At 40.7% G+C, this 24627-nt stretch overlaps 1 protein-coding gene across 3 annotated transcripts in view; it reads right to left on the reverse strand.

The window, feature by feature from the left end:
• The window catches only part of TOM1L1 (target of myb1 like 1 membrane trafficking protein), a 54002-nt gene extending 35109 nt beyond the window's left edge, over positions 1-18893 (reverse strand). The window contains exons 1-8 of one of the 3 annotated variants that reach the window (XM_061176627.1): positions 18879-18893; positions 18366-18717; positions 15860-15944; positions 13903-13981; positions 7624-7773; positions 6026-6151; positions 5030-5131; positions 3951-4067 (exon numbers count right to left, since the gene is read on the reverse strand). In XM_061176627.1, the coding sequence (XP_061032610.1) occupies positions 3951-4067; positions 5030-5131; positions 6026-6151; positions 7624-7773; positions 13903-13981; positions 15860-15944; positions 18366-18423 (717 nt within the window). In that variant the 5' untranslated portion in view covers positions 18424-18717; positions 18879-18893. Of the gene's footprint in view, positions 1-3950; positions 4068-5029; positions 5132-6025; positions 6152-7623; positions 7774-13902; positions 13982-15859; positions 15945-18365; positions 18718-18878 lie in introns of those variants that run through there. The other 2 variants (XM_061176625.1, XM_061176626.1) reach the window with 2 other exon arrangements.
• Between the last annotated feature and the right edge of the window lie 5734 nt (positions 18894-24627).

Here is a 24627-nt window from a genome sequence, read left to right on the forward strand (position 1 = left end):
CTTTGCAAACAATGTGACCGACAAGGGCTTAATTTCTAAAATATACAAACAGCTCATACAACTCAATAACAAAAAAACAAACAACCCAATCAAAAGACATACATTTGGCCAATAGGCACATGAAAAGATGCTCAACATTGCTAATTATTAGAGAAATGCAAATCAATGAGGTATCATCTCACACTGGTCAGAACTGCCACCACCAAAAAATCTACAAATAATAAATACTGGAGAGGGTACGGAGAAAATAGAACCCTCCTACACTGTTGGTGGGAATGTAAACTGATAACAGCCACTATGGAAAAACAGTATGGAGGTTCCTTCCAAAACTAAAAATAGAGTAACCATATGACCCAGCAATCCCACTCCTGGGCATATATCCAGAAAAGACAAAAGCTCTAATTCAAAAAGATACACACCCCAATGTTCATAACGGCACTATTTATAACATCCATGACATGGAAGCAACCTAAGTGTCCATCAACAAATGAATGGATAAAGAAGATGTGGTATATACATATATACACAATGGAATACTACTCAGCCAAAAAGAAGAATGAAACAATGTCATTTGCAGCAACCTAGAGATGATCATACTAAGTGAAGTAAGTCAGACAAAGACAAATATTATATGATATCACTCATACGTGGAATCTAAAAAATAGTCCAAATGAACTTATTTACAAAACAGAAACAGACTCACAAACAGATGTAGAAAACAAACTTATGGTTACCAAAGGGGAAGGGGCTGGGGGAGGGATAAATTAGGACAGTATATAAAATATATCTACCATATATAAAATAGATAATAAGGATTTACTGTATAGCACAGGGAACTATATTCAATATCTTGTAATAACCTATAATGGAAAAGAATCAAATAAAAGAATATAGATATATACATATATATGTATTGATATAACCGAATCACTTTGCTCTACACCTGAAACTAACACAACATTGTAAATCAACTATACTTCAATAAAAAAAGACTCTTAGAGCCTTTACTATACTAATGAACTTTTTGACCCTCCAAGAGGAGAAATACAGTAAACAATTGGTTTTGGAACTTATTTGACCACAGATGTCATATTCCCCACATAGTATACAACATAAGACCAGTAGGAAATGCTGTCTTAAATTGTTTCCAAGAGTTGTGTCTTGCTTCCCCCAGAATTTGTCATCTCAATGTTCACCAGAGGAATCTTTCTAAAGTTTTACCTGGTTATGCAGTCCTTCAGCTTATATCCCTTTAATGGCTTCCTTCTGCCACCTGGGTTAAGCCCACTCAGGCATGGCATATCAAGTCCGCAATAACCTGTGCAGACCAGATCTTGCCACCCTTCTCCTGGAAGCTGATGCTCCCAAGCTGTGGTTTAAAACCCTCTGTGCACCTGAGGGATACCACAAACTCAAATCCATTGATAGTGGGTGGGGGGTGGCAAGGGGTTCCTTGAGGGGTGTGTCTGACTCCCTCATGGTCTCTGGAGGTAGGCTTGCATAGATATAGCTTGAGAAATGACCTGTTTTTCTTTTCTTTTTTTAAAAACCGTTTAAAAATGTAAAACCCATTCTGAATTCACAGACAACCGAAGCCTGCATATAGCCCACTGGCCACAGCATGCTGACCCTGACCGCTGGATTAGAGGAAAGCACAATCCAGGATACTCAGGACCACCCACAATGAGTACTGCCACAGAACATGGAAGGAAATGAAGGATGCTCCACGACTAGAGACCATGGAAGCCAGAAGAAGACGGTATGAGGGGCAGCTAACAAACAGCTGAGGTACAGTAGTGAGACAACTGGGCAAGACAACCTGTGCTCACGCCTCTCTCCCCACGTGAGACCAGACAGCTGAGGCAGGAGCATCTGTGTCTAGGTGGGAGCAATGCTTGGGACAGAGACATAGGGCACTGTTTCCAGTTTCTGGTAGCAACCAGGAAAAATAGGAAGCATATAACTCAGAAGACCAGCTACCAATATAACCCACCCAGCATCATCCCGTGCCAATGCTACGTACTCTGAAAACAGCAGCAAACACAGAAATACTCAGAAACAGTACTAAGAACAAGCTGCAGTAACAGTGTTTTCCACTTGGCATGGGCAAGCTGGGTCACAGAAATGCAGACCAGCTGTCAGGGATCTCACACAAAAATAAGCTCACTATCACCAGTCTATCCAGATATTTGAGAAATGAAATGAAAGAGGTGATGAACAAAAGAACTTGTACCCAAGGAAAGAAAATCCACAGAGCAAATGGAAAAGCACCTTTAAAAATAATTACTATCCTTAGAAAGACAAAAGGGGAAAGCATATCCATGAAACAACTATTATAAAAATTGAAATAAATTTTTAAAATAAAAAATTGTTGAAATAAAACATTCATTAGGAGGGCCGAATAGACAATCTGATGTTCACATTTAAGAGAAATAATACATAAAATGGAGAAGCTTTGCTAGAACTACAGCATAAAAGAAGGAAGAAACAAAACGTATATAAAAGTTGAGATAAGAAAAATATAACTGAAAGTTTCATCATCTAAATAATGTTCCATACAAAGATAGAAAGAATACTAGAAGAGAAATATCTGAAATAAGAGCTGAGAATTTCCCAGAACTAAAATACACTTAAGCTGACAGGGCAAAAGGCCTATCAAGTATTGATACTAAGCAGGTTAAGTAAGGTAAATACACATATGCACATACATGCACACATATCCCTAGACACAGTAGAGTGAAATTTCAGAAGCATTAAAGAGAAATCACAAATACAACCAGAAAAACAGATTATAAAACAAAGGTGCAAGAATACATAATATGATACTTCTCAATAGCACCACTGGGTGCAAGAACAATGGAGCAGTATATCTGAAGGACTTAAGGAAAATAATTCTGTACCTAGGCCAAACTGCGAGCCCTTAACATGGCAGCCAAAAGACATCTTTGGACATGTAAACACTCAAAGTTTACCACTAGTAACAATTTAAGCAGATAGCAGTTAAATACAGGTGGTAATGTTGAAAAAAGACATTTTTACACCATTTACTGTTTCCCAAACAAGCAATAATCAAGAAAAATGTTATTTACTAACAATCGAAGGACTTAAAGGAAAGATAACAACAACATGAGAAGTGGGGAGTGGGAATCAGAGAAAAGTAAAAATATAAGTTTCTTAACTTTTGGGGGAAGAAAAAGATTTAGAAACTGATTTTTTCCCTCTAACTGCATCTAAAATTATGTGTTAAAGTGTGTGTTAAAATTTTAAATTGATAATTAGAACAAACCATTAGAAGGAAAAAGTGCACTGGATGTAGAGACACAGAAAAGGGTCTGGGAGGGCCCCCACTCCAGTCATAATGAGCTGCTCGTGGTCCTTCATGCGCCCACACACGTCCAAATGCACGGTCCTCTTGCTCCTCCACAGCCTTAGCACTGCCTCCATCTAAACCTTTCCAAAAACCCTCACCTTTCTCCTTGCCCCCACCCCTGAACCCACAGTATGATAAATAAATTTCTATTATAGCATCAATACTTTATTAAACTTGTTGTTTACAAAACACTCTTGCTCACTAGACCTAAGTTCCTTAAGGACTAGGACAGCCTCTTCATTTCTATATCCTTTACCACATTGTAGTTACTCATTATGTTTGCTGAATAGATAGGTAACTTTTACACATTTAAAACAATCAGAGATTAGTAGAGATTGTATATGGCTAGGCTATAAATGATTAAATGATGTTAAATTATTTATTGCAAGAGGGTAAGTACCACGTCTAAGTTACCACTGAACTTCTGATAAAGTTGTCCTTGCAGCTTCTTGTTAAGTTTAAAAATCAAGTAAACATGCTGGAGCATGGACTAGTCAATGTTAAGGTGTCTTCCATCTCCAAGGCTCTAAGTTTAGAGAATAACTTTCAGGGACTGCCTGTCCCTGAAATTATACTACACCTGCAGAAGCTCCATGTCTTCACGGTTTTCAGACCCAGGAATATTCTCCATCAATATGGCAGACATCACTTTCACATTCATTTTCACCATATCCAATTCACTGTGCAGTTTTCCAATCTGTCGAGAGCAACACAGTCACCAGTAAGTGTGACACAAAGAATGGCTACCTTGTTTCTTGCTTGCAGAGAAAACACTTTTGTAAAATTTAATATTTTCCAATTTATACAAATGTACATATAATTATCTTACAAATGTACAATCTGTCACCTTCTAAAAGGTCTTGAGAGCTCTTGTAATAAATTTAAAAATATGCTCTAGGAAAGTTAATGAAGGGAAAAAGTCAGATTGGAACCAATATGGAGAAGGGAGAAGGTGACCATATCAGGAACCTGAAGAAAATGGCAAATGTTAGTCTGGGTTTCTTAGAAACCAATGGGAGAGAAAAAAATGAATATTTTATAGTCCCACGGTATTAGAGAAGGAAGAATCAAGAGAGAAACACTTTTTTTTCTTCCTGGATTAAATTCTAAGAGGAATTAATCACATGGATTGTTATATAATACTGAATAATAATAATATAAAGTCTTAAATGATAGTTCCCTTATAGCAGGACAGAAATGAGCTTTATTTAATAATTGCTTGTCTAAACATTAGATAAACAGATATAGACAAAAAAGTAAATGTAATTCAGTTGGCACAGTTAATAATAGTAATAAGATGACCACTTACTGAGCTCTCTGAAATGGCATACAGACAGTCCTATCAGGAGCAACAGCAATCAACTTACACAAGATCCATCCCACAGCCAAGCCTCCACAAAGCCACAAAAGCCACTAGACTAGCACAACTGTTAAAAGCTCAGGCTTTTAGAATCAGGCAGAATCCATGGGATTAATTCCACTTAGAGTTGAACCATCATAACTTATACAGTATCACTAAGCTTCAGTCCCCTCCTCTGTAAAATGAGGTTAAAATGTACCTCCACCTTATGATAATATTGTTAAGAATAAACAAACTATATATAAAGTACTTAGAACTTAGAAAAAGTCATCAATAAATACAGTCATTGCTGTTGTTACCTGTTCTGGGACCAATATAATAGTGGAGCTCTTGGGAACTACAGAAGAAAGAGCTGGTGCAGTAGGAACAGATGGTGGTGTATTCGGTGAGATCTGAGCAGTCTATCAACATGAAATATAGAAATATTATTATTTAAATTAACTCAGCCACCCCAAGCCCAGTTTTTCCATTCAGATGACTCAATCACTAGGGAGAGTTAGCCCTCAGGACAAAGCCTTCACAAAGATCAGACTTCTGGTATACACCTGAATTGCTTTTTCTACCAAGGCAGGACTCACCAATATGCAGAAGGGAAGAATTACTGTTTTTACATTATGGAAATTATAGGAAGTTAGGAGCTGAATTATAATCAGTCACTACAAGTGTTCTAAGTTCAAAACCTTGAAAGTTGCTTGCAAACTTGAGAATGAATACATGTGAACATTGAGAAACTCTTCTATGGGCATAGTATTAATAAACAAATCTATTATATGACTACCTATAATAGAGACCCCTGCCTGTCTAGCACCAATCTTTTCCTTTGAAACCTGCCCCTCTTCTGCTCTACTTAAGTAATTTCTATATGGAGCAACCTCGTTCTTATATAACCTTAGTTAATTTGTGCAGAAATGGAAAACTGACCTAGGTTGGTTCAATGAGTCCCTTCTCTGAAATTTTGGACTTGGAATGTGAAAAAGCTAAGGCTATAATATGAAAATTTGGGAGCTATATTGTTTACCATGTGGAAAAAGCTAGTCCGCAATGAGAGAGAAGAACGAAGCTGATGATCAAAGGGAAGTAGACAAGTAAAAAGGCATTTGAATGCTTGGTTCTCTGTTCAAAGATCCAGCTAACACCACCCTTCTTGTGGCTTGTATTCTGAGGTATCACAGTATCCTTCTAACAGATTAATCTTTTAGGTGAAGCTAGGTGGAGCTAGGGTTGTCCCTTTCAATGAGAAAAGACCCATGCACTACACTGTCTTACTCTACACAGGTCAAAGAACGGCCTCCTACCTCTTGTCTGGCTGTTTCAGCCGCTGCATCTGATGGAGGAAACTGAACACCTTTCTTAAGGAGGTCCAGATACACTTCTTTCACTTCACTTACATCCACAGCTCCTGGGAAACCCTGCGACCATGTCTGAATTCAAGAGATGGAAAGTTCCAGAGATAAATAAGCAGCAAAACAAAACACAACTCCTAAGCTGGTGACAGAAAATGAGAGATTGACAATTATGTACCTTACTCAGAAAAAGAAAGCTACTTTTGAATGTACATTTTTAGAGACTAGAATAATTATATATATATATATATATATTTTTTAAACATCTTTATTGGAGTATAATTGCTTTACAATGGTGTGTTAGTTTCTGCTGTATAACAAAGTCAATCAGCTATACATATACATATATCCCCATATCTCCTCCCTCTTGCGTCTCCCTCCCTCCCACCCTCCCTATCCCACCCCTCTAGGTGGTCACAAAGCACCGAGCTGATCTCCCTGTGCTATGCGGCTGCTTCCCACTAGCTATCTATTTTACATTTGGTAGTATATATTAGTCCATGCCACTCTCTCACTTTGTCCCAGCTTACCCTTCCCCCTCCCTGTGTCCTCAAGTCCATTCTCTACGTCTGTGTCCTTATTCCTGTCCTGCCCCTAGGTTCTTCATAACCACTTTTTTTAAGATTTAGATTCCATATATATGTGTTAGCATACAGTATTTGTTTTTCTCATTCTGACTTACTTCCCTCTGTATGACAGACTCTAGGTCCATCCACCTCACTACAAATAACTCAGTTTTGTTTCTTTTTATGGCTGAGTAATATTCCATTGTATATATGTGCCACATCTTCTTTATCCATTCATGTGTCGATGAACACTTAGGTTGCTTCCATGTCCTGGCTGCTGTAAATAGAGCTGCAATGAACATTGTGGTACATGACTCTTCTTGAATTATGGTTTTCTCAGGGTATATGCCCAGTAGTGGGATTGCTGGGTCATATGGCAGTTCTATTTTTAGTTTTTTAAGGAACCTCCATACTGTTCTCCATAGTGGCTGTATGAATTTACATTCCCACCAACAGTGCAAGAGTGTTCCCTTTTCTCCACACCCTCTCCAGCATTTGTTTGTAGATTTTTTGATGATGGCCATTAGAATAATATATTTTTAATCATCAAACTGCCATGCCTCAACAATTTAATGAAACTCTGGAATAGGTACTACTGTTTGTTTTTTGCTATACTAAATCTAGAATTAGCAGATTCTAAAACAGCATCAGTAGCTCTTTTGCCAAATAACTCTGAAAGCAGTGAGTTATCTACCCCAGAACATAGTTTCCACACCTGCAAAATGAATGTACACGTCACTCTCTCTCCTATCTGACGTAGATAAGATAGAAACTGAGAGACAAGTATGGAAAAGACTACAAATTCTTCAGAAAAAGGCCACTATCCAATGCCAAGAAATTATTATTACATGGAAAACCGAATAGTAAAAATGCTTTTGGGCTCAATCCCAGGCTTGTAAAGGATCACTGAACCAATTGGGAGTTAGGTAATTAAATCTCTAATCTTAGATGTTCACCATCCCATAAGATATATAATAGACTTACCTTAATGAAATTCAAAATTCTATTCTGAATGCCTATTGGCAAGGTGTATCTGGGACTCAGCAGCTTAACTAGACTATCTTTAACAAATTCCTTCTTCACAATCAGAGACTGGAAACTCGGACCACAGTTCTGCATACACATGTCAATAAGCTAAAGAGAAAAATTAAACGTTTTATCTCTTTGGCAAAACCACCTCCTAAATATAAGGTAAAAATTGCTAAGTAATGATTTCCACCAGCATTCCAATTAATAAACATAATTTAGTATCTACTAAAATACATGGCAAAATGTTAGGTTCTGGGAATGTGAGGAAATATAAGCCATAATGTAACTGCTTAGCGGATGGTCCTTTTGGGGAGCCAGGACACAATTATAAGCGAACTAATAACTATGCAAGGTAGTAAATGCCAAGGGCCAATGGGAGGTGCAAACGAAGCATGTGGGCTCTAGACAAGGTGACATTTGTCCTAGTTTTGCCAGGAAAGTCCTGGTGAACTCCTGTTGTCCTGGTTTTATTAATGATGATACCTCCTTTCACTCTCAAAAATGTCCTTGCCTGGATGAAAAATTACATGGTTACCCCAGCTACAGACCTTTATAGGCAGAAGTGACAATTTAGGGCCAGGTGGTCTTAAGACTTTTGGAAAAGGGTGGTTCTAAGCTGGGCTTTGAAAAATGGTCAAGAAAAGTACAAATGAGTATAGAGCAATAGTCTAGACAGGTAAATGGTATTAAAAATATAAGTACAGGTGACAAAGCATATGAGCTGTGAGGAGGAAAATAAGTACTCCGGTTTGTAGAGGTTTCTTTATATCAGCAAACTGGGGACATTGGGTTGGTGGGTGGATTAAGTCTGGAGAGGCTTCATCCAGACTGTAGAGAAATTTTGTGTGGCAATGTAAAGAATTTGAACATTATCTTGAAGGCAGTAAGAAGCCACTGAAGGGTTCTTATTAGTTTTGACACCATCACACCTCTATCCTGAACTTGAGAGAAAGGTTAGTGCACGCAAAGTACTCTGACAAGGTTTTCAAGCAGCACCCTACAAAGGGAATTGGAGGGCAAAGACCCTGGAATGATAGAGAGATCCAGCAGTGACCCACTAGTACAGCCTGATGCAGAAAGGCCTAAACTAGGATGATGTGGGTACAAGGAAGGGAAAGACATGAGAATTATGAAGCAAGAACTTTCAGCAACCAGGGTTTGTTGAAAAGGAAAGGCTGAAAGTTAAGTGACTGTTACTCTGCATGAGATTGATGGAAATCTGGAAGTGGATGGGATACTACCACTAGTCGAAGGTCAAAATGATGGGTTGAAATTTAGATATTTTGAGTTTATAAGTGCTGTGGACTGAATGTTTGTGTCCCTCCCAAATTCCCATGTTGAACCTCCTAATAATCCCTAATGTGATGGTATTTGGAGGTGGGACTTTTGGGAGGGAGTTAGGTCATGAGGGTGGAGTCCTCATGAATGAGATTAGTGCTCTTATAAGAAAGGGATAAGAGAGATGATCTCTCTCTTGGCCATGCGATGATACAGCAAGAAGATGGCCATCTACAAGCCAGAGGGTGGGCCCTCATCGTACACTGGATCTGCCGGCACCTTGATCTTGGACTTCACAGCCTCCAGGACTGTGAGAAATAGATGTCTGTTGTTTAAGCCACCCAATCTATGGTATTTTGTTAGAGCAGCTCAAGACGACTAAGACAAAAAGGACAATGAGACATTCAAGTAGAGATTTTTTGCTGAGAGCTGTACATGCACAGCTATAGTTCAGGGGAGAGTTAGGCCAAAAGTGAGTAATCAAGGCTGCCTCGGATGAGCAGAGAGGAAGGGACAAAGGGGTTCACCTGTGAGGCCAGAAGGACGCTCAGGAAAGGCAATCAAAGAGCAACCAACAGAAACGGATGCATAAGATAAATAGAACATAATGTTGGTAAAGTCAAAAGAGGGCAGAGTTTCTAGGAGGATGGAGTGTCAAACGGTTAAGAATACGGACTGAAAAACTCAGCTAGGTTTGTTGATTAGTGGGGTCATCAGTCACCTTGAAAAAAAGATTTTCAATAAAGCAACATAAGCAGAAGTCAGGCTAAGAAAGAACGAGCTGGTATTGAAGAACTGCATGCAGAAAGTGGATTTCTAAAAGTGACCTAAAAACAAAATTAAATCTCTAGTTCCCATGCTACCACCTTCTCGGAGGTCACAAAAACCATAACGTGACCAGGATAGGTATAATCATCTTTGCAGAAAAGAAGCCCTGAAAACTGACTTTACACCATGCTCCGTATTGTGTCACTTTAATGGCAATACAAAAAGAAGAAGGTATGAAAGCTGCAGTTTTAAGGGCAATGTGGCTAAAAATGCAACCATAAAATACAGAAGCTGAGCACATGCAGCTTTGTGAAATATACAGGGAGAACCTTTAAGGCAAAGGAAAGTAAAATCAGAATCCAAAACATATTAAGATGAATCTATTGTATTTTAAATGCAAGTTGTTTAGAAAAAGACAAGCTGAAAAGTTGAATAACAAATGACTTTTTGCTTGATATACTATTATGATGAGTTTTTATCAGATGAAATGCTGAGAGGAAAAGTGCCTCTAGTTCAATGGGAATTTATAAAAATAATTCATGCAACCAGATATGCAGTCTTAGGCAAGATACTTTGCCTCCAAGTCTCATTTTCCCTAACAGTAAAATGAATGCTAAATATTCCACAAACACTTTTTATGTTTTGGAGCACCAAGGTTTTATGATAATGGGTGACATTCCCAAAAGGTTACCTGCACAAAATCAAAGAGTCAACATGAAATGCTGAGAATGTTAACATCTGGAGATCACAAATCATGCCCTTTGTGTTTTCCCATTGGAATCAGAATGTCAGGACCAATTCCTTCATGCCCTTACAATATGTCACCAGTACCTCTTTCACACCCCAGCCCCCTTAGCTAAGCAATAAAACTTATAGTGGTGAATAAGAAAAATTAAATACCTTGCTTCTACACATTTTGGAATTGGGTTTTGGTGCAATTTATGTGTTCACATAACCTATTTTTGCAAACAGGACAATCAAGAAACCATAATCTGAGGTGGAATAGAGAACCTAGGAGCCCAGGAACTGAGAGACTGGAGAGGATGCTGACTTGAGGCTTCACAGATCTCCTTTTGCACTTGGGTGGGCAAATCACTTATCTTGACTAAGCCTCAGGATTCTCATCTGCAAAATGAGCATGCCTTCCTCCAGAGACCTGCTGTAAGGCTTAAGTGAAATATAATGTATATGAAGAGCCTGACACCTAGCAGGACCTTAATAAATGGTAAGTACTGTGATCATCTGCTTCCATGGCTAATTTCCCATCAAGAGAGAATATACTGATGAGCTGATATAAGTATTCTTTTCAGAAATGCTGGAAAATAAAAAAGAGTGCCGTGGTAGTTTTATTTCTAATAGTAAATTTCTAAACCAAGCACAGTAAACCAGGCTTTGGGGCCATCCAGAACTGAAAACCACGCCAAGGGATGGCCACCTTAGGGGATGAGCTTACTTTCTAAGTTTCTGAAGGAATAAACACATTTTACACTTATTCTGAAGCCCTCATAGCTCACCACCTAGGGGGTGCTCCAATTAATAAACTGATTCCTAGGAACCTGTTCAATCACTTTCCTCTTGACAATAACAGTATCTTGCTGAGACTTATCATAATTGACTCATTCAAGAAAACGCTAGCCTCTGGCTACGAGTTATAAAGCCTGGTAACAAAATGCTTTTAAAAATAAGACAAAACTACTGGCTTCTTGACAAAACTGCACCACCAACTGATGGTAGGAAATCACAGGCTAGTCAGATCCCGTCAAAGACCTAATCAAGGCTAACAAGTTCATGGAGAACCCAAATGACAGATAATATAAAGGACATTTATAATTGACTTTGACAGGCTCTCATCACTTCACAGTAATAAAATGAAAATGTAATACATGAGGATTCATTTTTAAAGAGTTTATTGGTAAACATATAATTGCCTTTGACAGACACTGGATGATTCTTTCTGTGACTAATCTCTCTCATAATTAAGTCTGGCTTAAGTTAATATTAAAGTCTGTTCTGAAGCCTTAAAGACACCACTACAATGCAGTGAGTAGTGTGAGGTGAGGTGACTGGGCCATTGACTATACAACATGGGGAAATCTGCATGAAGCTATCAAGAGTCAAAGACCAATTCAAAGAAAATCCAAGAAGTAGGTACCTTAATGAACTCTGCCCCTAACAATGACCCCCAACCTGTGACTCTCACCCTTACTTTGGCACAGGTTTTAGATCTGCTTGTTCTCACGTACTGGTGTGGAAATTAGGAGGTGGAGGATGTACAGTTACCTGAGGTGGAACAGGGAACAGGCAGCTAGCTGGGAGTAAGGCCTAAGAGATCAGACTACCGGAAGGACAGAAAGAGTGGGAACTCAGAGATGGAGGGCTAAAAGAGACAACACTCTGGAATGAGTCAAATTCCCCGGGGAAGAGTCCTGGTTCATCCCCAGAAGGAAGGAACCATGATGGAGGAGGATATGGAGCTAAGGATAAGAAGCAACCATGGAAATGTCACGTAGGCTGGCTACAACAGAGAAAGAGACAAACACATTATATAGAATAAACAACTGTAAGAAGGTGAAATACCGCATGCTGAAATACAAAAGTGGCATAAATTCATCTTCTGCCCTTAGGTTACTCAGTCAATTATCCTAACCTTCAGCAGCCCTGAGATATCCTAGATCCACTTCATTTTAGGGCACAGCTACGTATCTTTCTAACCCAATTCTACAGTACATTCCTTGAGTCCTTCCTGGATGCTAGGAGAGTGGGATGGGGGCTGAAGGACACTCAATCGTTAACTAGTCAACACCCGGTGCACTGATGCACTAGGTCTTCCACCATGTAGAAAGGAGTTGAAAACACAAATGAAACACAGCAGCCTTTTCTTTCAAGGGGCTTGATTTGTTCTGAGAAGCAAGGTGGTATGGGGCAAGGGCATGGAATTTAGAATCTGAGAACTGGATTGAAATCTTGCCTAGGCTACTGAAATCTTGGAGGGGGAAAAAAAAAAATCACTTAACCTCACTAAGTCTCAGTTTCTTCATTTCTGAAGTGGAGTCAATAATACAACTTCTTCAAAGGGTTGTTGAAAGCATCGACCAGGTACCAGGCAAAGGTTTATTTCCACCACCAACCCATTGTTCTGACATTTCTACTCAAGTGCCTTAGTCCTCTCTCCAGTTGCCTGCATTCCGTGACCTCCCTGAGGAGGCTGCTATGGTAAAGGACAGGGGAGAGGTCCAAAAAGGTGAAAGAGGAAAATCCCTCTAAAACTATATTCAGACCCCAACTTGAAGGGTTTCTTCAGTGATAGTATCATTATGACTTCAATTCATTTTTTCTCATTCAGTTACTCTCCAAGTAAGCAAGATGTGATAAATTCTTTTCCCCCTGAAGCTAGAAAAGGGGGGCTGTGCTCACCTCTGTTCCATAGCCCTCTAGATAAACACATCCAAGTCCCCTAAGAGCAGTGTGATGCTGGCAGAGTAGTGCCATAACCACTTGTGGCTTGGGGCTGGGCTGAGGTCAGCAAAGGCACACAGAAGAAACTAGAAAGCCACACAGCTCACTCTCAGGCAGCAGGCAGGGTTTGCAAAACATACTGAAGTAAAACGGGCAACTCACCAAGCAACTGAAGAGGTCACATGGCCAAGGTTGGGGGAAAATGGGAACATGTCAAATAAATGTCCACACCCAAATCAAGCGATAAGGTGCACAGGAGAATTGTTTAAATCAACAGACAACATTCTCCAAATTATACCAAACAGCAAAACTTGGCTGAACCCTAAAGAGCCTCCAGCATCTCAGAATTCCACAGAGGTGTTCAAACGAGGTAGAAAGATGATGGGGAGGCATTTCTCAAGCTTCAATTCTCCCCATGTGTAACACATACACAAAGTTCTTGAGCAACTCAGTACCTACAGGTTTTTCATTACCAGTTCCCATCTCTTAAGCAGGAAAATATGCTTTTCCAGGAACACTCACTTTCCACCGAATTAAATGCCATTACAATCAACGAAACTCCCTTGATTCTGCAATTCTCAATAAATGAATAGTTTTAATTCATACTGTAAATAACTTTTTGCTAACCTATTAATTATCTCAGAATATTTGTATCTTTTATACCCAAAATTAGAAATGTGACAGTAGCTTGGAAAATCCTAGTCTTAATTTAACGTTAAAGTAAATACTTACTGACAAGGTAAGTTGGATTTCTTTATGATTGTAGTTTTTGGAAATCCTTTTTTTCAAAGCTTTTACTGCATCTTTTGGCCTGTGGCAATAAACACAGTAAAATCATCAACGTAGCCATTGCTGAAAGCAAGTAGTCTCTGAAAAGCAGCATGCAGTGTGGAAAGAGGAATGGCTAAGGAGACAACCAAGGTATTGGTTCTGCTGTGTGACGCTGGGCAGATGACTTAACTTTTTTACACCCGTTTCCTCATACATCTAGGCAGACAATACCACCTACCTCCTTGTCAGAATCAAATAAAATATGCAGATGATGATCATTACCTAGAAAGCACTATATGTGAAATGTACTCACACCCACAGCCCACATCAACGCATAGAACCAGGTTACAGGAAATGTAATTTCCAAAAATGTTACCTATTTTTATTAGTATTTCCTAAGCATCCTATAGGCAATGGGATGTAGGAGGAGTTAGGACTAACCAGGTCAGGTTCTGATATGCTACAATTTTATGTTACAAAAGGAGGAACTATGTGTAAGTAGACAGTCCAAATTTACTCTGAGATGGTCAGTTATAGATAAGTAATGGGGATGTAACGTACAACATGATGACTATAGTTAATACTGCTGTATGGTATATTCAACAGTTGTTAAGAGAGTAGATCCTAAAAGTTCTCATCACGAGGAAAAAACATTTTTTGTAACTGTATGAGGTGACGGATGTTAACGAAACTTATTGTGGAAATTGTTTTGCAGTATATGTAACTCAAGTCATTATGCTGTACACTTTAAACTTATACAGTGCTATATGCCAATTATACCTCAAAACTTAAAAAAGATACAAACCTTTTTTGCATATTACCTTCCAATTTTGTTTGTTATGCTTGCATGGGTAGAATTTCTATTATATGATAATATAATTACATAATATTACATATACTTAGAATTGTAACTATTATAAAATATAATATTATATATATTTCTAAAAAATCATATATAAAATCTAAGATTAAACCCTTAGAAAAGTTGAAAAGAATAAAGACACTGTTTTAAAAGAAAAAAATTTTACATTGCGTTTCCCTTTTTGCATTATCAATGAAGAAATTAGTATTATCAGTGAAGAAAAGGTTTAGAGGAACCAAATATGGTAAACAAGATTACAGGGAAAACACCATAAATATTTTAAAGTACTGACCATAAGCACTTTCCATTGATATAGTCAATAATTAAGTGTAATGTTTTCTTCATCAACAAAAACTAAGTCTCCTTTGCTGTTCATTATTAGTTTAAATGCACAGGAAAATCAAGAGAATTGTATCCCTTATAACAACTTGTAGTTCAGACTAAATCACAAAATAGATGGCCTTCTTAATGATTTTATTTTTTAAACTTCAATTCTCTAAAGTTTAAGAAGTGTAACAAAAGATACCACGTTGCTTAAAAACTCAGCATAAACATGGGTGAGTTGGCATTCGGAACAAAAAAAAAAATTGCCTTGTGACAGGCAGAGGAAAACAACTGCCAGATTATTTCCTGGTTGATAATGACAACTGCCCAGAGACAGGTCACCACCAGGAGTCCACTAGCTTCTTGATAATATTTTTCAGTTACAGTAACATAAAATATTGACAATCAGAGCAAGAAGAATTCCTAACAAAGGAAACATTATCTCCCTCTCTCCCCAAAGAACAAGGAATTTGAGCCTCACCGAGACAAAATTTGAAACTATTAAGGAAAAGGCAAAGAGGAGAAAAATTATAATGGATTCTCAGATATTCCACATGCTGAAACAAGCAGCTGTCCTAATATTTCAACCTGACATGTCTTCAAAAGGCAGTGGGTGCTTAAAGGGTAATGGAAACGCTATTTCAACAAGAAAACCAGTTTGCAAGAGAAAATGTGCTGTAGTCCTGACACTTCTTATGAGAGGCAAATACATGAACCACACACTGAACTCACCCATCATGGGCAGTGTTAATTATGTCACAGATGTGCATGAACTGGCCCCAATCTTCAGTCTGAACTCCAGCAAATGTAGCCTTTTCTGCAAAGAAAAATCTGTTGTGTTGAGTCTGAGCTACAACAGAATAAAACATGTCTGGTCCTCCTGAAACAATCTGTCTGGAGTTCACTAGCAAGTACCATTAAGTTTATATCACCAAAGAGCAGAGAGATTTTTTTTCTGAGCAATTCCCAGTAATTCAAGAATCAGTCAAAACCCAGGTGCTTCTGTTGCAACAGTAATGAGTGACCTATTAATAAAGGCTGCAGGGCCAGGACAGCCCAGCTAAATCTCCATCTGCCTGCCTGTCTTTCAGAGAAGGACAGACGCCTACAAGATGAAGTGCACAGTGCTAAGTATTTTATCTTACACAATTTCATTTAACCCACTGTTAGACGTGATGAAACAGAAGTTCAAGGAAGTTAAGGAAGTTACCTAAGGCTACACAGTCAGTACACAGTAAAACTAGCATTCAAATCTAGGTTGTTTGATGTTTGATGCCAGTTTTTGTTTGCTTTTTAAAAGTCACTTATTCTCCTTTGTGGGGTGGTGTTGAGAAAAAGAGAGATCTACTGAAACTGTCTATGTACTTCCTAGCACCTGTACTAACCAGAGCTGCACCAGGCAGACTTGAAGGCTCCTGTACCTGTAACCCCATCATTAAACAGTCAGATAGCTTTTCCCTCTTCTGACACCCTCCTTAAGAATACAAAATGTCACCTGGGAAGGATAATAGAACACTCAACCTGAATGAGCTTAACATCTCTACTACAAGAAAGGAGAATATCCCTCAGCATGAAAACATGAGGTTCTAGGGGAACAGAGCAAAAATTAAAAGGATAATGAAGAGGATAAAGGTTTGGTTAGGGGAACCCCAAAGCTTAGACTGCTCCTCATCTAGGAGAAACACTATTTGAATTTGGCATTCAAATGGACAAGGCTTACCAATCTTGTGTTGTTACAAGGTTCTTTCTGCCAGATTTCTTGCTCCCCATTCTGTCCTCCTTCTTCCCACCTTCCCATCTTCCTAGAAAACTCCTATTCACCCTTCAAAAGCCATGGCAGAGTTAAGTTCTCCCTTTTCATAAGTTTTGGGTGTTTTACACTTCTCTTCTATTGCAAAGGTACTGCACTATTGCCAGTATGAAATTGTGTGCATCTTCTCTATAAGATTATGCGTTCCGTGATGGCTGAGACCACATCTTACCTTTGCCTGGTGCAGGTCCAGGGATATAGCTGGCAGTCAGTAAATGTTCACAGCATTAAAGAATAAACCAGCCTATGAAGATGCAGCCTGAATCCACTTCTGTTCAGGGTTCATTTTAATACCCAACAGTGATACGGCCAGCAACAGTTTAGAAAGCATCTCCTCCTCAATGATAGTTACACTCACCATCTTATAAAGGTATGGGAACTAAGCTTCAGGTTGAGTAGTGTTTTGGTTTTTGTTCTTTAATTTATTCATTCTTTATTTATTTTTGGCCGCGCAGCATGTGGGGTCTTAGTCCCCGACCAGGGATAGAACCAGCGCCCCCTGCATTGGAAGGGCGACGTCTTAACCACTGGACCACCAGGGAAGTCCCTGGGTAATGTGCTCTTGTCATACAGCAGTTAACTGAGCTGCAGGCAAAACTGTTCAAATCTGAGCATCCTTATTATAACTAGTAGGTTTTCATGATTTCCTCATCCCACTAAGCTCCCCGACGTGATGACGCTTTGCTTGGCATCTATATGCACTGGTGCCACACCCGGTTCCCAAGGGAGGTATCAGAGACCAAGGAGAAGGGAGTCGGTGTTGTTAAACAGGCCAGGCCCTGGCTCCGGCTTCCACGTACGTGGATCAGAGCACGGCCACGGGAAGAGGGAAGGAGTCAGGCAGACACCTGTGTAGCCCCTAGTGGCCTGGAGAGGCCTCTTGTGTCCCCAGAGCGCGCCTGGCTCCCCCTTCCTTCGCTCCAGTGCTAGGCATGTTCGTTCTCTTTGTTCACCCCGCAAAAGTAACTCACGTTTTAAGGGCCTGGAGTCAGAACTAGTTTGGAGACCTGCCTGTCACATCGAGGTCACTGCACTTAACCTCCTGGAACCTTTTTCTCTTTGCAAAACGGGCAGGATAACACTTGGCCCTCGGGTGGACTCACTTTCTGAAGAGCTCCCCCTGGCCCAGAAGTTGACACGCCCCCGTAGAGGCCCAGCCACGCCACACCTGGATCCCCTCGGTCCACCTGTCCGCTTCCACCCCCACCCCCACCCCGGAAGGCACCGGAAGACGGGAGGTGAGGAGGTGGGGTTCGAGAGAGGTCGGCGGGGACAGGTGCCGCTTAGGACCAGCGGAGCGCGGGGCCTGGAAAGTTGCGGGGGAGGGGGGAGAAGTTCCTCGAACTCGGACCCACGCGATCCTCTGCGGCCGGGAACACAGTCAACGCGTAGCGTCCCGGCCCCAAGCCGGAGGGGTCCCCCTTTTACCTATGAGCTGGCCCACGGAGGTCGCGTATGGGTCCCGGTGACTCTTCCCAAACGCCATGGTAGCACAGGGAGCCGGCCCGGGCCTCCGCCGCCGCGGCTCACGACTCCACCCGCACGGCCCTGGCTCCGCCCCCCGGGCCGCACTTCCCCCGGCCGCTGCGGGGCGCCGGGCTCCGGGCTGGGTCCTGGCGGGGGCGGAGGCGGGAGCGCCGGAGGGGGCGGGCACACGCGCACCTGCCACGAGCCGCGGGACCGTCCGGGCGGCCCTGGAGACACCGCTGGGGACGAGTGACCCGGGGGCGGATCCTGCGGCTCACGGGGCGAGGTGCTGTTCTCTGCGCCTCCTGCTCCCCTTTGTAGAGAAGGAAATATGGAGTTAACACACGTCCCAGGTTACTGTGAGCATTAACCACATAACCCGCTTAGGTCAGCGTTTGGCACCCACAAAATAAATGTTTAACCACTGAGTGAATCGCGTAACTAGAAATATTTACCCCACCCCGACTTATTTACCCGCCCCAGAGATCCGGGAGGGAAGGTGTGTCCCTGGCCCTTTAAGGCTGCAGGTGATGGACAGGAGGAGGGACCGGCTTCAATCGAGAGGCCTCGCAGGAGCCGGCGTCCTTTGTCTCGCCCCTATTTCCTGAGGGACCACGTGGCGCCGCCCAGCGAGTTCTCGGTTCCTCCCGGGAACTATTTTCCAGCGAAGGTGAGAAGAAGAGAGGGGCTTTCCTTCTGCTCCGGCAGGGAGTGTTTGGCCTTAGGACTGCTTTGGAATGTAAATCCGAGCTGAAGCATTTCAACCTCTTTCCAGCTGCCCTTTCAGAAGCGGAATTTATTTCCTTTTCTTGTGCATTCGATTAACATCTGATTAGCGATGGTAACAATCTTCCACGATGCCGGAGCCTGCTGGGGAGTGGTGTGTCTCCAAGGTGATGGCAGTTAGCATAAGATGGGCTCCCTGTGCCTCCAGATCTTGCTTCCTGTGGTCAAGTGGGGCCCAGTTCTACAAGCCCTTCCTGGGCCCTGGAAATGGTGACAAGAGATCAAAGGGGGATCGGTCTGGCTTATGTCCTTAGTCATATATTTAAAAATAGAAATCAAAACCAATTCCAATGTGCGCCAAGGGGTTAACTTTTTTTTGCTCTAATTCTGTTATTTCTAATTTTTCTTGACCCATGTGAGCTAATACCTGGGATTCTGAAATCTAGAATGAATCATTTTTGTTGTAAATGCCTCCTACCTGTAACTAATATTCTCCACCTGCTTATCCAGGGTGAGTAACTACTTCCTATGGTGCTACTTATCAACTACCTTAGTCATTTCTACAGCTTCTGCCCACACTGTTGAAAACCTCTTGTGACATCACCAACCTAATCTCTTTCATATTATAGACTCTACAAAATATTCCACTCTCTGAACCCTACAAGCTTAAAGAGAAAGTTTCAGCTTAGGCTGCTGTTGGTGTCAGTGGCCTTCCATTAGGGAATGAGAACTGGGAAGGAATCAACGTACATATTTTTAACATAATTCTGCTACTTCTTATGGGAGAAGTTTTGTTTTTTATTTCCTTGTGCTACGGGATTGAGGCACTGAGAACATGGCACCAGGGAGCATGTTCAGGACCTTATGGCAGGGTAAACAGAACCAGGTTGATGGGTACTACCTGAAGCTTTTTTCTCCCCGTGTGCCTACGGGGGTGTTGTGGTGGTTGCAGCCTTCTTTCTGTGTTCTGCCACTTTCTCCATGATCCCCCAAGTCCCCAGGGGGGAAAATCAACCCAGTCGGTGTTAGTATGGTCTGAGAGTAGGATAGAATTCACAGCTAAGTTAAGGTCAGAGAAGAGGCAGAATCCCAGAAAGAAATAAGGGTAAAATTTCTGGATACCAGGAGCAAAATCTCACTAAAATTTCAATTCTAAAAACACTTGCTAAGCGTTTATTTACACATAAGTCTAAATGCTAGGTAGAAGCAAAGAAAATAACCTTTATTTATTTATTTGGCCACGCTGCGTGGCCTGTGGGATCTTAGTTCCCCAACCAGGGATTGAACCCGGGCCACTGCAGTGAAAGTGCCAAGTCCTAACCATTGGACCACCAGAGAATTCCTGCAAATAACCTTTACAGTACTTTAAATACACTTAAGTGCCTGGAAGTGGAACTCCATATGAATGCAGTCTTCCTAAGCCTGGAGACAGGTAGCATACACTTCATTTTTACAAATATGTAATCTGAGATTTAAAAAAATAAAGCCAATAAATAGCTTGACTAGAGTTTGAATCATGGCTGCCTGATTCTAGAGCCTGTATTTTTGCCACTAGATGAACCTGCTCATTGAGCATGTTTCTCCTCATTTTTCTTTTAAAGATCTGTGTGGTTCAAAGTATATCACGACCCCTATTCCTATCTTGAAGAAGATATACATATACTTTGCTGGCACAGGGTCCTGCTGTTCTTTCTGTACCTGTTCAAGAATGCTAATATTTTCTTTACTAGAACTATATGCTAGGTGTGCTGTAAATACATTACATGCATTCTCTCATTTAATCCCATTAATAACTCTGAAACCAGTACTCTTATTACTCTGTTTTACAGATTAGAAAAACCAAAGTAAGTCATTTTTCATGCAGTCATAGTGAAGGACTGTATGATTCCAGAAGCTGTGACTTTAACCAATGTACTCTCATGGGTAGAGCCTAGATGGTAGGTGGTACCCTTTACTTTTTAAAAAGTGGGTTCTAGGGGATGGTACCTGGATAATGAGGTGACTGAATGTGGCAAACACACATATCTGGAAACAAAGTTGACCCATTATCAGGCTTTATGCAGTTAAGAGTCTTTTTCACCCTCTCATTTGATTCTGTTCTTTCCACTAAATTTTTTAGATTGTCAGATCTGGACATACCCTTATAAATCTCATGTCTACTGCATCATCTTACAGATGAAAAAATGGACAGCCAGCTAAGGGAAGTGACCGCCCCAAGGCCATTCAGCTCCAGCTAAGAGAATGCAACCGATAGCTTATCCCTGAGTCCCAAACTTTTCCCACTACAGGCACCTTTTCTCTATTTTAATATTTAAATGTTCTCCCCCAATCCTCCCCATAGTATTGGGTTGGCCAAAAAGATTTTTCGTACAGGTTTTTCCAAAAGTTGTTATGGAATGAACTTTTTGGACAACCCAGTATTTTCTCTAGCCCTCTCTTTATCCTTCTCTTTTACTAATGGGTCCAGTTCCAGACACCTCCCACTCTCTCTTCCCTAGCTGTTCCACTGTGGAAACTAATTTCTGTAGCCACTTGATCATCAAATCCAAGCCATTTTTCGGCCTCATCCTCTTTGCCCTCTCTGTGCTATGTGATGCCGTCTCATTAGCCATCCTTCTTTCCCCCCTCACCTTTCAGGGCACTTCCCTATCCTATACAGTACTCCTTTCTCTGGCTGCTACTTCTCATGATCTTCATCTGGCTCCATCTTCCTCCTTGCCTGCTAAAACTGTTAGCCTCCCCAGAGTTCTGTAGTCTCTCTTTTCCTCTTTCTCCATTTCCCTCAGGGTGCCTTCTCCTTGTCCCTTCTCTATGAAACATTTTCTGACCACTCCCAAGAGAACTGAGTCCTCCTTTCCTGTCCTACATACAGATTTCTGTCTTAGAGCTCACAACACTTTGTACTGCTTGTTTGTTTAGAAATATGTTCCCCCCGTGGGATGAATTGGGAGACTGGGATTAACATGTATACACTAATATGTATAAAATAGAACTAGTAAGAACCTGCTGTATAAAAAATAAATAAAATAAAATTTTTTAAAAAATGGTATTTAACAAGAGCCTAACCTAAATAAATAAATAAATAAATAAATAAATAAATAAAAATAAAAGATACCCCAGAGAGCTCCCTGCTCCTTTCACCATGTGAGGACACAGCAAAGAGATGGCAATTTATGAACCAGGCAGTGGGCTTTCACCAGAAACTGAATTTGTCAGTGCCTTAATCTTGGACTTCTCATCCTTTAGAACTGTGAGAAACAAAATTCTCTTGTTTATAAGCCAAAAAAAAGAAATATGTTCCCCCCTCCTAGATATAGGCCCCTCAAGGGAATAGAATCCTGTTTGTTGGGCTTGGTATCCAGGCACTTAACAGGCCTTAGGAAAGTTTATTGAATGCATGAATGGCTCTCCAAAATCTTGAGCTCTATCCTTCCTGAGATCCAGTCCTTAATTCCTCCCTGGATGCCTTGTTGGAACTCTGACCTTGACAGAACTAGAATTATACTCATCCCCTTCCTCCACTGTCTCAGTATGCTACCTGACTTCTTTGTTTTGATGAAGGCAGTAATTGATGTGTTGGAATCACCTGAGCTACTGTAAAGAGTACTGGTGCCTGGGTCCCACCCTCAGAGATTCCGATTTAACGAACCTGGAATGTATCAAGGGCATCAAGATTTTTAAAAGTCCCCAGATTGGCTAATGGTATCATACTTTCCCAAATAAAAAATCTTGAAATTATCCTCAATTCTTCTCTTTCAATTAGTTTCAGACTCCTTTGTGTTCTTTATCTGTCTCCTTGCCTTTTTTCCTCTATGAATACTGCTCAATCCAGCAGTTCTTAAATGTCATAAGACTTAATACTCTTTAAGGATGAAATTGGACTGAAGCGTGGGTTCTCTCAAACATAGCAAGACCCTGTGCATCTAAAGATGTATTAGTATTAATTATCTTTAAAAGTAACCTTTTACACAATAATTCTTGCCCATTGTTTTTGAAAACTATATGTACAAAGATGTATGTTGACTTTATTTCCACAGTTATTTTTTAGTATCTAAATCTTGGCAACTTCTTATTCTGGAAATTAACTTCAAAGCTCAGTCTTTTCTCTCTTCCTGCTCTTGGGCTTTTGGCTGAACTTAGAGACCCAAGATGAGAGAGGCACAAGGAGAGTGATGGGAGCTAACACTGGTTGACTTCCTACTGTGCCAGCCACTCTAAAAAGTGCTTTGGTATCTCCAATAATAATAATAATAATAATTTTATAAACTAAGAATCGTTATTCCCATTTTACTAAATGACTTGCCTAAAGTCAGTCAGAATTAGGAGATGAATTTGGGTTTGTCTCATTCCAAAGCTTAGGAATGAGACAAACTGCACCCAGAGCCAAGTTCCTGTCATTGATCTTGGGGAGTACCTGTGAAACCAAGCAAGACCCTGCAGGGCCTTCCCAGACACAAAAACCCTTTCATGTCCCCCATTCTTGTTTTTAGAAAAGGTTTTAGTCTCCTAGGCCTTCCCCATGTTCCAAAGAGCAGGGACAAGAAGTTAACAATTAGAGAAGTGAGGGAATGCAGAATCAAAGGAAAAACAAGTCACTCAAGACAGGTAATGATAGCTGAAACAATAGTTCAGCAATAAAACAGAGTCCTAGTTCCTCCTCAAGGAATATACATAAAAATTTGACCTGTATCTTTGAGTTGTTCCACAGAAACACAGACCCGCACCCAGATGGAAGATGGTGATTACATGCTGACCACAAACATGCAGACCCCAGGCTGGTTGGAACCAGAAGGAGGATGATTACAATTCCTGAAACATCACCCTCTTACCTCACCACCAACCAATCAGAAGAAAGTTCACGAGCTAATCATGCACCCTGCAATGCTCACCTCAAAAGTTGTCTTTAAAAGACCTTCCCTGAAAGCCATTGAGGAGTTTGGGTCTTTTGAGCACTAGCTGCCTTTTCTCCTTGTTTGGTGCCCTGCAATAAACACCGTACTTTGCTTCTCTACAACCCGGTGTCAGTAGATGGGTTTTGCTTGTGCATCCAGTGAGTGGACCCAAGTTTGGCTTGGTAACACCTGCAGCATCTAGTCAAGCACTCCTCATCTGGCAGTGCTAAGTAAAAGTTTATTGGTTGATTTTAAACATTCACCCTTCCACCAATATTGAACTTTAAACCACACAAATGCTTTCATTAGCTTCCCTCATCATACTTATAATTAAGGAGTGCCATTGAGGTCTGGGACTAAAGGGCACTTGTTGGCTAAATTTGTCATCTCAAAGGATTCCAATGAAGTTTTAAACCAAAATTTTATCTGAAAAATAAACCAAGGGAACCAATATTTTCATAACCCAAGGCAACTTGCTTTTGGTGGGTTTCATGACCTCACCAGTTCACACTTAACTTATTTGAGGTTTGTAATTTAATTCCTATGTGTTCCTTTGGAAATCTTGCTCAGATATGCAAGTCAGATCACCTGGTTTCAAGTCCCAG

The sequence above is a fragment of the Eubalaena glacialis genome, chromosome 19 (genome assembly GCF_028564815.1).
Source record: "Eubalaena glacialis isolate mEubGla1 chromosome 19, mEubGla1.1.hap2.+ XY, whole genome shotgun sequence".
Taxonomy (NCBI): Eukaryota; Metazoa; Chordata; class Mammalia; order Artiodactyla; family Balaenidae; genus Eubalaena; species Eubalaena glacialis.